General features: G+C 40.8%; 1 protein-coding gene across 1 annotated transcript in view; it reads left to right on the plus strand.

The window, feature by feature from the left end:
• The window catches only part of Ddx46 (DEAD (Asp-Glu-Ala-Asp) box polypeptide 46), a 44,072-nt gene that overhangs the window by 9,606 nt on the left and 21,211 nt on the right, over positions 1–13,255 (plus strand). The window contains exons 4-12 of the mRNA XM_013015995.1: positions 2,452–2,663; positions 4,385–4,536; positions 5,107–5,220; positions 6,519–6,684; positions 7,561–7,681; positions 8,157–8,332; positions 9,214–9,335; positions 10,158–10,236; positions 12,038–12,120. Coding sequence (XP_012871449.1) covers positions 2,452–2,663; positions 4,385–4,536; positions 5,107–5,220; positions 6,519–6,684; positions 7,561–7,681; positions 8,157–8,332; positions 9,214–9,335; positions 10,158–10,236; positions 12,038–12,120 — 1,225 coding nt within the window. The remainder of the gene's footprint in view (positions 1–2,451; positions 2,664–4,384; positions 4,537–5,106; positions 5,221–6,518; positions 6,685–7,560; positions 7,682–8,156; positions 8,333–9,213; positions 9,336–10,157; positions 10,237–12,037; positions 12,121–13,255) is intronic.

Below are 13,255 nucleotides of genomic sequence, written 5' to 3' on the forward strand. Positions count from 1 at the left end.
TTTTTCTTTTTGCTTATGTGGTGCTGAGGAATTGAACCCAGGGCCTCAGGCATGCAAAGCAAGCGCTCTACCACTGAGCCACCTTCCCAGCCCCAAGGATTTTTTATACCCATGCAAATGTCTGTTTTCTCATATTCTTGCCAATATAGTGGTGTAAAAAATGTAATAGGAAGTAATTGTTTTTGTTTTTGTTGGTCCTGGCCTTGAATTCAGGACTTGGGTGCTGTACCCAAGACCTTTTACTCAAGGCTAGTGCTGTACCACTTTGAGCTACAACGCCACTTGCAGCTTTTTGCTGGCTAATTGGAGATAAGACTTTCATAGAATTTCCTGCCCAGGCTGGCTTTGCACCATGATCCTCAGATTTCAGCTTCCTGTGTAGCTTGGATGACAGGTGTGAGCCACCAGTGCTAGCTTGTATTGGTTAGTTTTGAGATAGGCTTTGGTTTTTGCCAGGTTGTGCACCTGGACCACAGCCTGCCGATTATTGGCTTCCTGCTGATTATTGGCTTCCTCTTGTAGTTTGGATGATGGGTATATGCCACGCTAAACCTCCCTGAAGATGGAGTCTTAAGAGACTTTTCTGTGTAGGCTAGGCTGGATCTGTGATTTTCCCAGTCTCAGCCTCACAACCACAGGTCCCTGGCTGGTTTTGTTTTATTTTAAAATAAAGAACATAAGGTGCAGCCGGGCGCCAATGGCTTACGCCTATATTCCTAGTTACTCAGGAGGCTGAGATCTGAGGATCGAGGTTCAAAGCCAGCCCGGGCAAGAAAGTCCATGAGACTCTTATCGCCAATAAACCAGTTGGAAACCGGAAGTGTAGCTCTGGCTCAAGTGGTAGAGCGGTCGCCTTGAGCTGAAGAGTGCAGGGACAGTGCCCAAGCCCAGAGTTCAAGCCCCACGACCGACCAAACACAAAACAAAACAAAAAGAATGTAAGGTGCAGAATAAAGCTTTGTTGTTAATAAATAAATTTATATTTTAAAGCTATGACAGCAAAGCATTTGGAAAAGTCTCAATTTCAGAGGCTCAAACACTATTGTTAGAATTTCTTAATTTCATCTGAGTTTTTTATTCATATTTGTAAAATAGCTATACTTTGCATCTCTGTAATGCTTAATGTTACAGGTGAATTGCTTCCCCCTCTTCAGATCGTGACTAGTTGTAAGGAAGATCCCAGAATGGCTTCTTCCACAAAACTGACATAAAACCTAAAAAGAACCAACCACTTAACCTCAAGCATGTTGATTCATAGCTTTCATTTAGTAATTAGTTTGTAATAGAGCCAGGTGCCGGTAGCTCCAGCCTGTAATTTTAGCTACTCAGGAGGCTGAGATCTGAGGGTCACAGTTTGAAGCCAGTCCCAGCAGGAAAGCCTATGAGATTCTTATCTCTAGTGAACCACCAGAAAAGTGGCGTTGTATGTAGCTCACATGGTAGAGTGCTAGTTTTGAGCAAAAGAGCTCAGTGACAGCACCCAGGCCTTTTGAGTTCAAGTCCCACAACTGACCCCCCCCAAAAAATTCTAATTTTTAATTTATAATTGCTATTTAGAAAGGATTAAAAATTGGAATAAATGCTAGGTGCCCATGGCTCACTCCTGTGAGCCACTTAGGCTGACTTTTCAGGATCGTGGTTCAAAGACAGATCAAGCAGGAAAGTCTGTGTGACTGATCTCAGTTAACCACCAAAAAACTGGAATTGGAGCTATAGCTCAAGTGGTAGAGCCCTAGCTTTGAGCAAAATAGCTAGGAGACAGCGTCCATGCCCTGACTTTAAGCCACAGGGTCAGGATTGGTACCAAAAGAAAAAAACAAATGGGAAACTATGCTTGTTTATAAGAGTTTCAATTCTGACAAATCTAACTCGTGTCAATATTGCTTGTAACTACAAAGAAATTAAAGCTGGGTTCCTGTGGCTCATGCCTGTAATCCTAGCTAATAAGGAAGTTGAGATATGAGAATCGCAGTTCAAAGCCAGCCCAGGCAGAAAAATCCCCTCGAGACCTAATTAACCACTCAAAAACCTATGAGTAGCGCAGTAGAGTGCTAGCCTTTGGCACAGAGAGGTTCAGGGACAGTACCCAGAACCTGAGTTCAAGTGCCACAACCAACAACAACAACAAAAAAGAAATATGTTTTACATTTATGAATTTGTATATTAACCTTTTTTTTTTGGTCAGCTGTAGGGCTTGAACTCTGGGCCTGGGCTCTTCAGTTCAAGGCTACCACTTAAACCACAGCACCACTTCTGGTTTTCTGGTGGTTTGTTGGAGATAAGAGTCTAGTGGACTTTCCTGCCTTGGCTGGCTTTGAACTTCCATCCTCAGATCTCAGTCTCCTGAGTAGCTAGAGTTACAGGCATGAGCCACCAGTGCCCGGCTATTTTTTTTTTTTTTCTTATGCATTGAAGAACCTATTTGTTGGGATGTCAGGAGTAAAATTGGCAATTATTTTTTCATGTCTTTTTCTCTGTGTTCTTTTCCTTCCCCAAGAATTTTGACCAGAATAAGCTGGAAGAAGAAATGAGAAAGCGAAAGGAAAGAGTTGAAAAGTGGAGAGAAGAACAGCGGAAAAAGGCCATGGAAAACATTGGGGAACTTAAAAAGGAGATTGAAGAGATGAAACAAGGGAAAAAGTGGAGTTTAGAAGATGATGATGGTATCTTTGTTAGCCTAACAACATATAACAGTTCATGTAGAATATTCTAAAGTTATTAGTATTACTTTATATTGGGATTTGGGGAGGCTTTTAGTATGGATTATATACATAATACAGTATTTCCCATTTTAACCTTTTTCCTTTTCTGTGGACCAGGGCCTTCTGCATTTTATTTATTTTTATTTTTGTTTTGCTAGTCCTGGGACTTGAGTATTCAGGCCTGAGTGCTGTCCCTGAGCATTTATTCAAAGCTGGCACTCCACCACTTGAGCCACAGCTTACTTCTAAGCTTTTTGGTCGTTAATTGGAAATAAGAATCTAATGGACTTTTCTGCCTTGGCTGACTTTGAACCATGATCCTCAGATCATGAGTAGCTAAGATTATGAGTAGCTAAGATCATGAGTAGCTAAGATTACAAGCAAGAGCCACTGTCTACTGTCCCTTCTATATTTTAATCTAGTGTTCTGCCACTGAGCTGCATTTACCTAAACCCCATTTTAACTAAGTTCAAGTGTGTTCAGTGTCATAAAGCATTGCTTTATTGTCTCTTGACAGAAACTGGCCACCAGTCAAACATCTCACACATCTCACCAGCCCACCTCCCCTTTCCCAGCTCCCTGTAATAATAATAATAGTAATTATTATTTTTTGTCCTGAGTCTTGAACTCTGGGCTTGGACGCTGTCCCTTAGCTCTTCAGCTCAAGGTGAGCGCTCTACCACTTGAGCCACAGCACCCCTTCTGGTTTTTTTGTGGTTGATTGGAAATAAAAGTCTCATGGACTTTCCTGCTTGGACTGGCTTTGAACCATGATCCTCAGATCTCAGCCTCCTTAGTAGCTATGATGACAGGCGTGAGCCACTGGTGACCGGCCCCTGTAATCTTTATACTGTTACCTTCATATAAATGGAATCGTGTGATTTGTCCTTTGGTTTCTGGCTTATTTTGCTTTGCATGATGTATTAAAGGTTTTTGTGTATATTATGTAGCATGTGTTGACTTCCTTTATGTGACTGAATATATTCCATTTTGTGTATATGCCACAGTTCTTGTTTCTGAGACAGGGAATCATTATGTAGGACAGTTGGTCATCAAACCTTAGGGTCCTCCTGCCTCAGCCTATAAGTGCTGGGATTCTAAGCTGTGCCACCATGCCCAGCTTATGCCATATTTTATCTCTATTAGACATTTGAGTTGTTCCTGTCCTGTGGTTATAATGCTGCTTTGAGCATGGGTATGCACAGTGAGGAGCCCTGCTTTCAGTTCTTTGGGATCCTTGTATACCTAGAATTAGAATTGCTGCATTCATATTGAAAGTTTTGGTTTTATGCCCATGGGATCCCTCGCTGTGCTTGCCTAGACTGACTTAGAACTTTGGGGGTGCAATTACCTTCCCATTTCAATCTCCTAAGTAGCTAGGACTATATATAGGAGGCCATATTCATTCATTGTTCATGAACTATATGAAATTTCATGGTTTTCTTTTTTTCTTTTTCTTTTGTTTGTTGTGGGGCTCGAACTCTGGGCCTGGGCGTTGTCCCTCAGCTCTTCAGCTCAAGGCTAGCGTTCTACCTACCACCTGAACCACAGTGCCAAGGAGTACTTGAGCTGTAGCATAGCTGGGCTGGAGTAATTGGAAGGGAGCTCTGGGCAGTGTGTGGTCTGTGTGGGCTAATCATTTCAAAGCATCTGTACAGAGAAAGTGTGTTCTGCTGTTTTAGATGATGAAGATGATCCTGCTGAAGCTGAAAAGGAAGGCGCAGAGATGGAGGATGAGGAGTTAGATCCACTAGATGCTTACATGGAAGAAGTGAAAGAGGAAGTAAAGAAGTTCAACATGAGAAGTGTGAAAGGTGGCGGGGGGAACGAAAAGGTAGGGTGTTTTCTTTCATTTTAAAGATTTCCATTGCTTCTCAGTGTGAATTTCTCATTGCTTGTTATTGCTTTGTATTGACTTGGATTTGTAGGAAGTGGTGACATTATTTTACTTAAAAACTTTTTCTGTGGGGCTGGGAAGGTGGCTCAGTGGTAGAGCGCTTGCCTTGCATGCCTGAGGCCCTGGGTTCGATTCCTCAGCACCACATACACAGAAAAAACGTTGGAAGTGGCGCTGTGGCTCAAGTGGTAGAGCGCTAGCCTTGAGCTGAAGAGCTGAGGGACAGTGCCCAGGCCAGAGTTCAGGCCCCCACGACTGACCAAAAAAAAAAGAAAAAGAAAAGAGGGTAGACACTAATTGAAATGTATTTAAATAAAAAATAATGGTCATTTTGTATATAAAAACATACATATTAAAGAGAAAAGCGGACTGCTGTTGGTCTTTCTGTTAATTAAATTGTTAGGTTGAGTTATAAATTATGACAATGTTGTACTTCATTTGTCATCTAATTTTTGTTTCACATTTCCAAACTATTTTATATTCTCTTCCTTTTTTTTTCACTTGCAGAAGTCTGGGCCAACAGTTACAAAAGTAGTCACTGTTGTAACAACCAAAAAAGCAGTTGCAGATTCAGATAAGAAGAAAGGCGAGCTGATGGAGAATGACCAGGACGCCATGGAGGTGATTGTTAACCGTCACTTTGTTCATAATGCTAACCAACAAGTGTGGACTGCAGAACGTTCTAGAGATGGGGTAGCAGTTCTGCACGCTGCTGTTGGGAGGGCCTGGTTAATCCTAACAGTGCAGAAGTGGATGAGAGCTATGCATCTTGCTGGTTGACTATTGTGGCCTCTTACATCTCTTGCTTATGCTCATGTTTTCTTCATCTTCTCCTCCTCCTCCTCCTCCTCCTCCTCCTCTTCCTCTTCTTTCTTCTCTCAAGACCAGTGGAGAAATGTGTCAGAATGAATTAAATTCCTTTCCTTTATTATGTTTTATGAAAATTTATACAGTGAGAACAGTAACAAAATTTCATCAGTATCAGAATTATTTTAGCTTAGCTTTATACTGATAAAGGTAGGGAAAAAAGAAATTAATTTCTTACAAGTTGATGTGTATCTGTTCAGAATCATGGACATTTCAGGGGATTTTGAAATTATGGGATTTTAAATCCTTGAGTAGGGGCTGGGAAGGTGGCTCAGTGGTAGAGCACTTGCCTTGCATGCTTGAGACCCTGGGTTCAATTCCTTAGAACCACATAAACAGAAAAGAACGGAAATGGCGCTGTGGCTCAAGTGGTAGAGTGCTAGCCTTGAGCTGAAGAACTGAGAGACACCGCCCAGGCCCAGAGTTCAAGCCTGGTGACTGACGTCCCCCCCTAAAAAAAAAAATCCTCGTGTATCACATAAAATGTGGGTCAAATGGTCTATTTGAGGGTTTTGGGGCTTGAACTCTGAGCCTGGGTGCTGTCCCTCAGCTCTTCAACTCAAGGCTAGCACTCTACCACTTGAGCCACATCACCACTTTCTGCTTTTTCTGTTTATGTGGTGCTGAGGAACTGAACTCAGGGCCTCATGCATGCAAGGCAAGCATTCTACCACTGAGCCACCTTCCCAGTCCCCTATTTGAGAATGTTTAAAAAAATGCTAAATAGCTGGGCACCAGTAGCCCACACCTGTAATTTAGCTACTCAGGAGGCTGAGATCTGAGGATCACGGTTCAAAGCCAGCCCAGGCAGGAAAGTCTGTGAGACTCTTATCTCCAATAAACCACTAGAGAAAACCGGAAGTGGTTCTGTGGCTCGAGCGGTAGAGCGCTCACCTTGAGCTGAAGAGCGCAGGGATAGCGCCCAAACCCAGAGTTCAAGCCCCATGATCCGACCAAAAAAAAGCCAAACAGTTTGTAGAGATTTGAATATCTGAGACTATTGCTCTCCATAGTGGAAATAACACTTTTCATTTTTTCTTTTTGCACTCAAGTATTCTTCCGAAGAGGAAGAAGTTGATCTTCAGACCGCCCTTACAGGATATCAGACAAAACAGAGAAAACTTCTGGAACCAGTTGATCATGGAAAAATTGAATATGAACCATTCAGGAAAAACTTTTATGTTGAAGTTCCGGAACTAGCAAAAATGTCCCAAGAGGGTAAAGTTATTCCTTTGCTAGTCATAGTGGATCAAAATGGGATATACTTTACTTTGCCTAGGGAAGTATGAGCTAGGGAATGCTTTATCAAGTATTGAAAAAAAATAGGGCTGGGAATGTGGCTTAGAGGTAGAGTGCTTGACTAGCATGCATGAGGCCCTTGGTTCGATTCCTCAGTACTACATAAACAAGCAAAATTAAAAAAAAAAAACATTGGAGCTGGGTGCTGGTGGCTCATGCCTATCATCCTAGCTACTCAGGCTGAGATCTGAGGATCACAGTTCAAAGCCAGTGTGGGCAGAAAAGTCCGTTGAGACTCTTAACTCCAATAAACCACTAGAAAACCGGAAGTGGTGCAGTAGCTCAAGAGGTAGAGCGCTCGCCTTGAACTGAAGAGCTGAGGGACAATGCCCAGGCCCACAGTTCAAGCCCCATGACGGACCAAAAAAAGAAATTGAGCTTATGTAGTTGGTGTTTTTAGGGTTGAAAACACCCTTTGTGTGAAGTGACAAGTGATGCATTTGTCTAGCCATTAACTGGTATTTGAGAGTTAGGAACCAGTGGGTATTGTTGGTTGAAAAAAGGTAATTTGCAAAACTCATACCAGAACAAGTGGTTGTATTACTTGTCAATGACTTCTAACAATTTGTTGACTAATTTTACTCTATTAATGCAGTTAATGCAATTAAGAAAAGTGGGACACCAAGTGTTTTCAGTTGATTGGAAAACTGAGCTACTCAGTGCTTTATCCTGGTATTTTCCTGTGATGTTATCTCTGATAGAATCACAAAAAATAAAGATTCTTTGTTTTACAGTTCTTACTTGGAAGGTAGAAGTCACTGTTAAAGAGTTTTTAATCTAGGTTTTGTTTTGTAGAGGTGAATGTATTTCGATTGGAAATGGAAGGCATTACAGTTAAAGGAAAAGGTTGCCCCAAACCAATTAAATCCTGGGTCCAGTGTGGGATTTCCATGAAGATCTTAAATTCCCTGAAAAAGTAAGTGGTTGTCCATATTTTCCCATGTCTTTCTATTCAAAATTGCATTTTACACAAATATTTCTTTGGATTATATATGTGTATATATGTGTATGTGTATATTTGTTTGTTTGTTTGTGGGGCTTAAACTTTGGTGCCTGGGCACTATTCCTTAGCTCTTTAGCTCAAGGCCAGCACTCTACTACTTGAGCCACAGCGCTACTTCCGGTTTTCTAGTGATTTATTGGAATTAAGAGCCTCATGGACTTTCCTGCCTGGGCTGGCTGGCTTTGAACTGTGATCCTCAGATCTCAGTCTCCTAAGTATCTAGCATTATAGGCGTGAGCCACTGGTGCCTGGCTCCCCCTTCCTTTTTATTGCTAGATAATATTTTATAGTGTTGCTGTATCACATTTTGGGTCTGTTTGTCTTTATGATACTCTGAGAGGTTCAGAGATGTCAGTTCTTACCTTGTCTTCCTTTTGTTTCTTTTAAGGCATGGATATGAAAAGCCAACACCAATTCAGACCCAAGCGATTCCTGCTATAATGTCTGGAAGAGATTTGATTGGCATTGCCAAGACAGGAAGTGGAAAGACCATTGCTTTTCTCTTGCCCATGTTCAGACACATCATGGATCAGAGATCATTAGAAGAAGGCGAGGGGCCAATAGGTACAATTCTTCTCACTACCCTATTTTTTCAAGATCTACTTGGCTCAGTTAACCAGAAAGATCTGAGACTAAAGAAAAAACTGACACTAAAGATGTCTTTATGTACATTTCCTTTATCAATTTGGCACTTTGGGGCTCATTTCCCCTTACCAGCAGGTGGAGTGACAATCTTCAGACCTCTGGAGTGACATCTCAGAAGTACAAAAAACAGCTTCTCCTGACCCAGCTCAGTTTTTATACTCTGACCTGGCAGGTAGACCCCTCATGCATCTATCTGGTTTTTTTGTTATTATTATTAATTATTTTTTATGTTGAGGTTGTTCTTAGTTCAATATCGCTAGATTTATAAACTCAACATGAAAGAGCAGGGAAACGGATTCTTCCCCTAGGCTGTTTTTGGTTTTGGCTGTACAAGGCTATTATGTGAGCAGTTCATGCAGGATTAGTCTTCAGACTCAGATTTCTTGGTTCATTTTGGCAGAGATCTTCTGTGAATTTGAGTAGGGTTTTGGAACTTTGTTTAGCTCTGGGAAATGCAGGGTACAGTGGATCTGTGTCGCTCAGTCCAAGGTTGGTTTGAGAAGCAGTGGTGTGGCTTCTGCAGCACAGTGAGTCACTAGATTTTCTTTGTTCTGAGATTTGCAGTTGAGCACTGCTAAGCATTCCTTCTGAGGATCAAGTATGGCTGTTAATCCTGGTTAATTTTCCTGGAGCATGCCTCTCACCACAATCTCTGCTATTACAAAACTTTCGAAATAGAATCTTGCAGTTATGTTTTAAGAAAAAAATCCAAACAATATTGCAAAGGTTAAATTTTAACATTTTTAAGCAGTGACTTGAGAATTTTGGTGGTTAGGCTCTTGACATATTTATCTTTTCAGCTGTCATCATGACTCCAACTCGAGAACTGGCTTTACAGATTACTAAGGAATGTAAGAAGTTTTCCAAGACTTTAGGACTTAGAGTGGTCTGTGTTTATGGAGGAACAGGAATCAGTGAGCAGGTAATTATAGAACAAACATCCCATTTTTCTTTTTTTTTCTTTTTTTTGAGTCCGGTCGTGGGGCCTGAACTCTGGGCCTGGGTGCTGTCCCTCAGCTCTTCAGCTCAAGGCTAGCGCTCTACCACTTGAGCCACAGTGCCACTTCCGGCTTTTTTTTTTTCTGCTTATGTGGTGCTGAGGAATCGAACCCAGGGTCTCAAGCATGCAAGGCAAGTGCTCTACCACTGAGCTACCTTCCCAGCCCCCTCTTTGAGACTGTTATCTCCAATTAACCAACATAAAACTGGAAGAGGCATTGTAGCTCAAGTGATAGAGCTCTAGCCTTGAGCTAAAGAGCTCGGACAGAGCCCAGGTCCAGAATTCAAGCCTCATGACCGATGCCCCCCCCAGAAAAAAAAAAAGTTTTATCTCTAAGGCACTATTGTATTTTTCATTCTATTTCATTTAAAAAAATGTTGGTTGTGATCATCTGTGAAGTTGATTTCATGATTACTCATGGTGGCAACCCTAAATCTGCAAAGCATCGATCTGTCTATATGTTATACTACTCGTACCTTCCTTTCTCGGTGCTGAGGGATGGTGGCTGGTTCAAGTTCGGTAACCAGTTTCTTCGGTTTCTTCTGTGGCACCATGTGGTGGTGCTGCAGTCACTTTTTCCAGTAGTGGTGCTCTATTTACTCCACAGAATTGAGCAGGAGAGTGATTTCTTCTAATTAGACTTTATTTTTGCCTGATGAAGCCTTACAAGGGCCACATGCATCATGTTTAAATCTGTTTAAGCATTTGTGATGAATAAACTATAAAATTTCATCTTTTTATTAGATTGCTGAGCTGAAAAGAGGTGCTGAAATTATTGTTTGCACACCTGGTCGAATGATTGACATGCTAGCAGCTAACAGTGGTAAGTCAGGGGTAATTTTTTTGTCCTCTTTTGTTTTTGTCCTCTTACACTTTTTTTTTTTTTTTTGTTAAAGCAGATACAAGACAGCAACAAACATATCTTCTTAAAGCTGTAATATCTTAAAATTTGTATTGTAACAAGCTTATAGTCAAAAGCATTAATTGCTTTGCAATTCAATTTAAAATTACAGAGTTAATGCTGTTTGATCTTTTAGCATGTTTTTTAGTTTCTTTTTGCTTAGCTTTGTTTTTTCAAGGGTGGTATTCTAGTCTTTTCCTTTTCCCCCTTGGTGCTAGGTATACAATTCAAGGCTCAGGTAAGCACTGTCCACTGAGTTATATCCCTTGCCTACTCTTTTCTTTACTGCAAAATTCTGGATTTTTTTTTTCTCATGAGCTAATATTTTACAATACTAGATTAAATTAAGGTATTGCAGCTTCAAGAAATTTTGTCTTTAGTAAATACCGCATGTTTTTAAGCTCAAATGTGATGCTTTGTTAAATGATTCCCTATGAAAACTGTTACTAAACTGTTGACATTATTTAACTTCTGTGGAGAAAGGCCCTTCAAGATTTATAGAACTGGGCTTCCGAGACTTAAACCATCAAAGGTAGGTCGATTTAATGCTGTTCCCGACCTTGCAAAACTAATGGGGGCTGCAAATGTTAGCGTGGAATACTTAGGTGTTAGCACTCTTTTCGGCTCATTTTTGTTTTTGGTTTTGCTTTTTTTTTTTTTTGAAGAAAAATGCTTTTAAATGTTTCATTGCAGTATCCAGTATAAAAGCAACAGACTATTAAAAATATAGTAATGCATGTTGCTAATGGCATTGTGCTTGAGTTTCTGTATAGACTGAAATCTAATTCTTCAAGAAGCTGGCAAAGTAATAAAGAAGTTGTTTGCTAAGTGATTGTGCTTGGATATTACAGAGGAAGTTTGAGATGAATGCTGATTAAATAATCCCTTGTTTTTTCTCAATGCTTCATTGATTAAATCTCCTGAGATTCATAATTAATGTTACCTTTTTCCTTTGTCCTTTTGGTTTAATAACTTACTTTGTACAAGTTTTTGCCAGGTGGTTGATTCAACATTTGTACCAATGCTTATATTAATCCATTAGAAAGAGTCTTTCTGTATTTAGTTTTCACTAGTTAAGAAGCTGGAAATATTTATTTAAATAAATGGGAGCACTTAAACGTATGTTTGCATAGAAATTGTGTTTGTTTATAATGCATTTGGCATTGTAAAGTTTTGTGTACTATGTTAGTTACTTAATATGTTAAATGGTTTGACATGCCACTTAAGGAACTTGGAAAAACTTGATAGAAGTAGGTTAGAAAGTAATATCAAAGAGACGTTTTCTGCGTCGGAAGTAGTTTAGTGCTGGAACTGCTTTCCACACATACGCTGTAATCTCTAATATGTTTTTTTCTAGGTGATGCTGTCAGATAATGGCTGATGTGGCTCGATGCTTCATCTCAGTCTTAGTTTTATGATGTGTTTTGGAGAGGGCTGTTTTCTGAATTTTACAGGTTCTTCTGGCCCTATGATGGTATGCAAGAGACGAGTTTGACACAATAAAGGGCCTCATGTATCCATTGTCAGTACTGCCACTAGTTTAAGACATTGTAGATCAGAATTTCTTTTCACTGTTAAAGATACCTAACCTACCCCTGTGGTTAAGTCAGGCATTTTAGTTCCCTTACAGTATTTTAAAGTTTCTTGATAGTCATAAAATGAATTGTGTCTGTTTTTTAGTTGTCTTTTTTTTGTCTTTTTTTTTTTTTTCTTCTCATCTTAGGTCGGGTCACGAATCTTCGAAGAGTGACGTATGTTGTTTTAGATGAAGCAGATAGAATGTTTGACATGGGCTTTGAACCACAGGTAAGCATTATATGTCTTAAGATGTTTTGTTGTTTTTTGGGACAGGGTCTTACTTTATCGCTGGGAAAAACTCAACCTTGCTTTACAAGTAAGGCCTACGTTGTCCTCAAACTCATGGTCTTTGAAGAAGTATGTTTAGAACCAAATGCACTTGAAGAGTGGACTGGGATTCCAATTGTTGCTGCATCTGAAATTGGAAATCCTTCAAGTAATCACCATGACAGTGTTAACAGTAGTTTTCCATGAGAAATTGCTCCCTTGTTTATCCTTCTTATTTTTATGGGGACGAGGGTTCTCACTATGTCTTTCGAGCTGGCCTCCAACTTTGGAGTGAAATTATCCTCCTGCCTCAGCCCCCCCACATAACTAAGACTATACAACACCTTCGTGGCTTGAAGTCAGGAAGTTGTGTTCTTGCTTTGGCTTTTTCACTCAAGTGTAGTCATCTCTACTACTTGAACCATACCTCCACTTCCTTGAGCTACCATCTGTTTAGCTTGGCTTTTTGCTGGTTAATTGGAGATAGAGTTTTGTGGGCTTTTTTTTTTTTTCCTTTTTTGTCGGTTGTGGGGCATGAACTCTGGGCCTGGGCACTGTCCCTCAGCTCTTCAGCTCAAGGCGAGCGCTCTACCACTTGAGCCACAGCGCCACTTCCGGCTTTTTTTCTTTCTGCTTATGTGGTGCTGAGGAATCAAACCCAGGTCCTCATGCATGCAAGGCAAGCATTCTACCACTGAGCCACCTTCCAGCCCCTATTGTGGAGTTTTCTGCCCAGGCTTTCATCCTTTAGTTCTTTATCTACTGAGTAGCTAGGAACCAGGCCCTGGCCTTTTTGAGCATCTTTAATACTGAACTGTTTGTTTGTTTGTTTGTTCAGGCTTGAACCCAGGTGCCACCCAAGTGGTCTACCACTGAGGCACACCTCCCCCCACCCTGTTTTTGAGATTATCTCACAAAGTTGCTCAGTCTGGGGTCTTGCCTCGGCTCCCTTTGTAGCTGGGAGCACAGGGGTGTGTCACTGTACCTGTCAAGAACAGTCAGTTTGAAGCTTTTATCCTGTAGATTTGCCACTAGAGCCTTTTCACAAGTAGTTTGGTCGTAGGGCCTGAACTCTGTCCCTCAGCTCTTCAGCTCA

The sequence above is a fragment of the Dipodomys ordii genome, unplaced genomic scaffold, assembly GCF_000151885.1.
Source record: "Dipodomys ordii isolate 6190 unplaced genomic scaffold, Dord_2.0 Scaffold29, whole genome shotgun sequence".
Lineage (NCBI taxonomy): Eukaryota > Metazoa > Chordata > Mammalia > Rodentia > Heteromyidae > Dipodomys > Dipodomys ordii.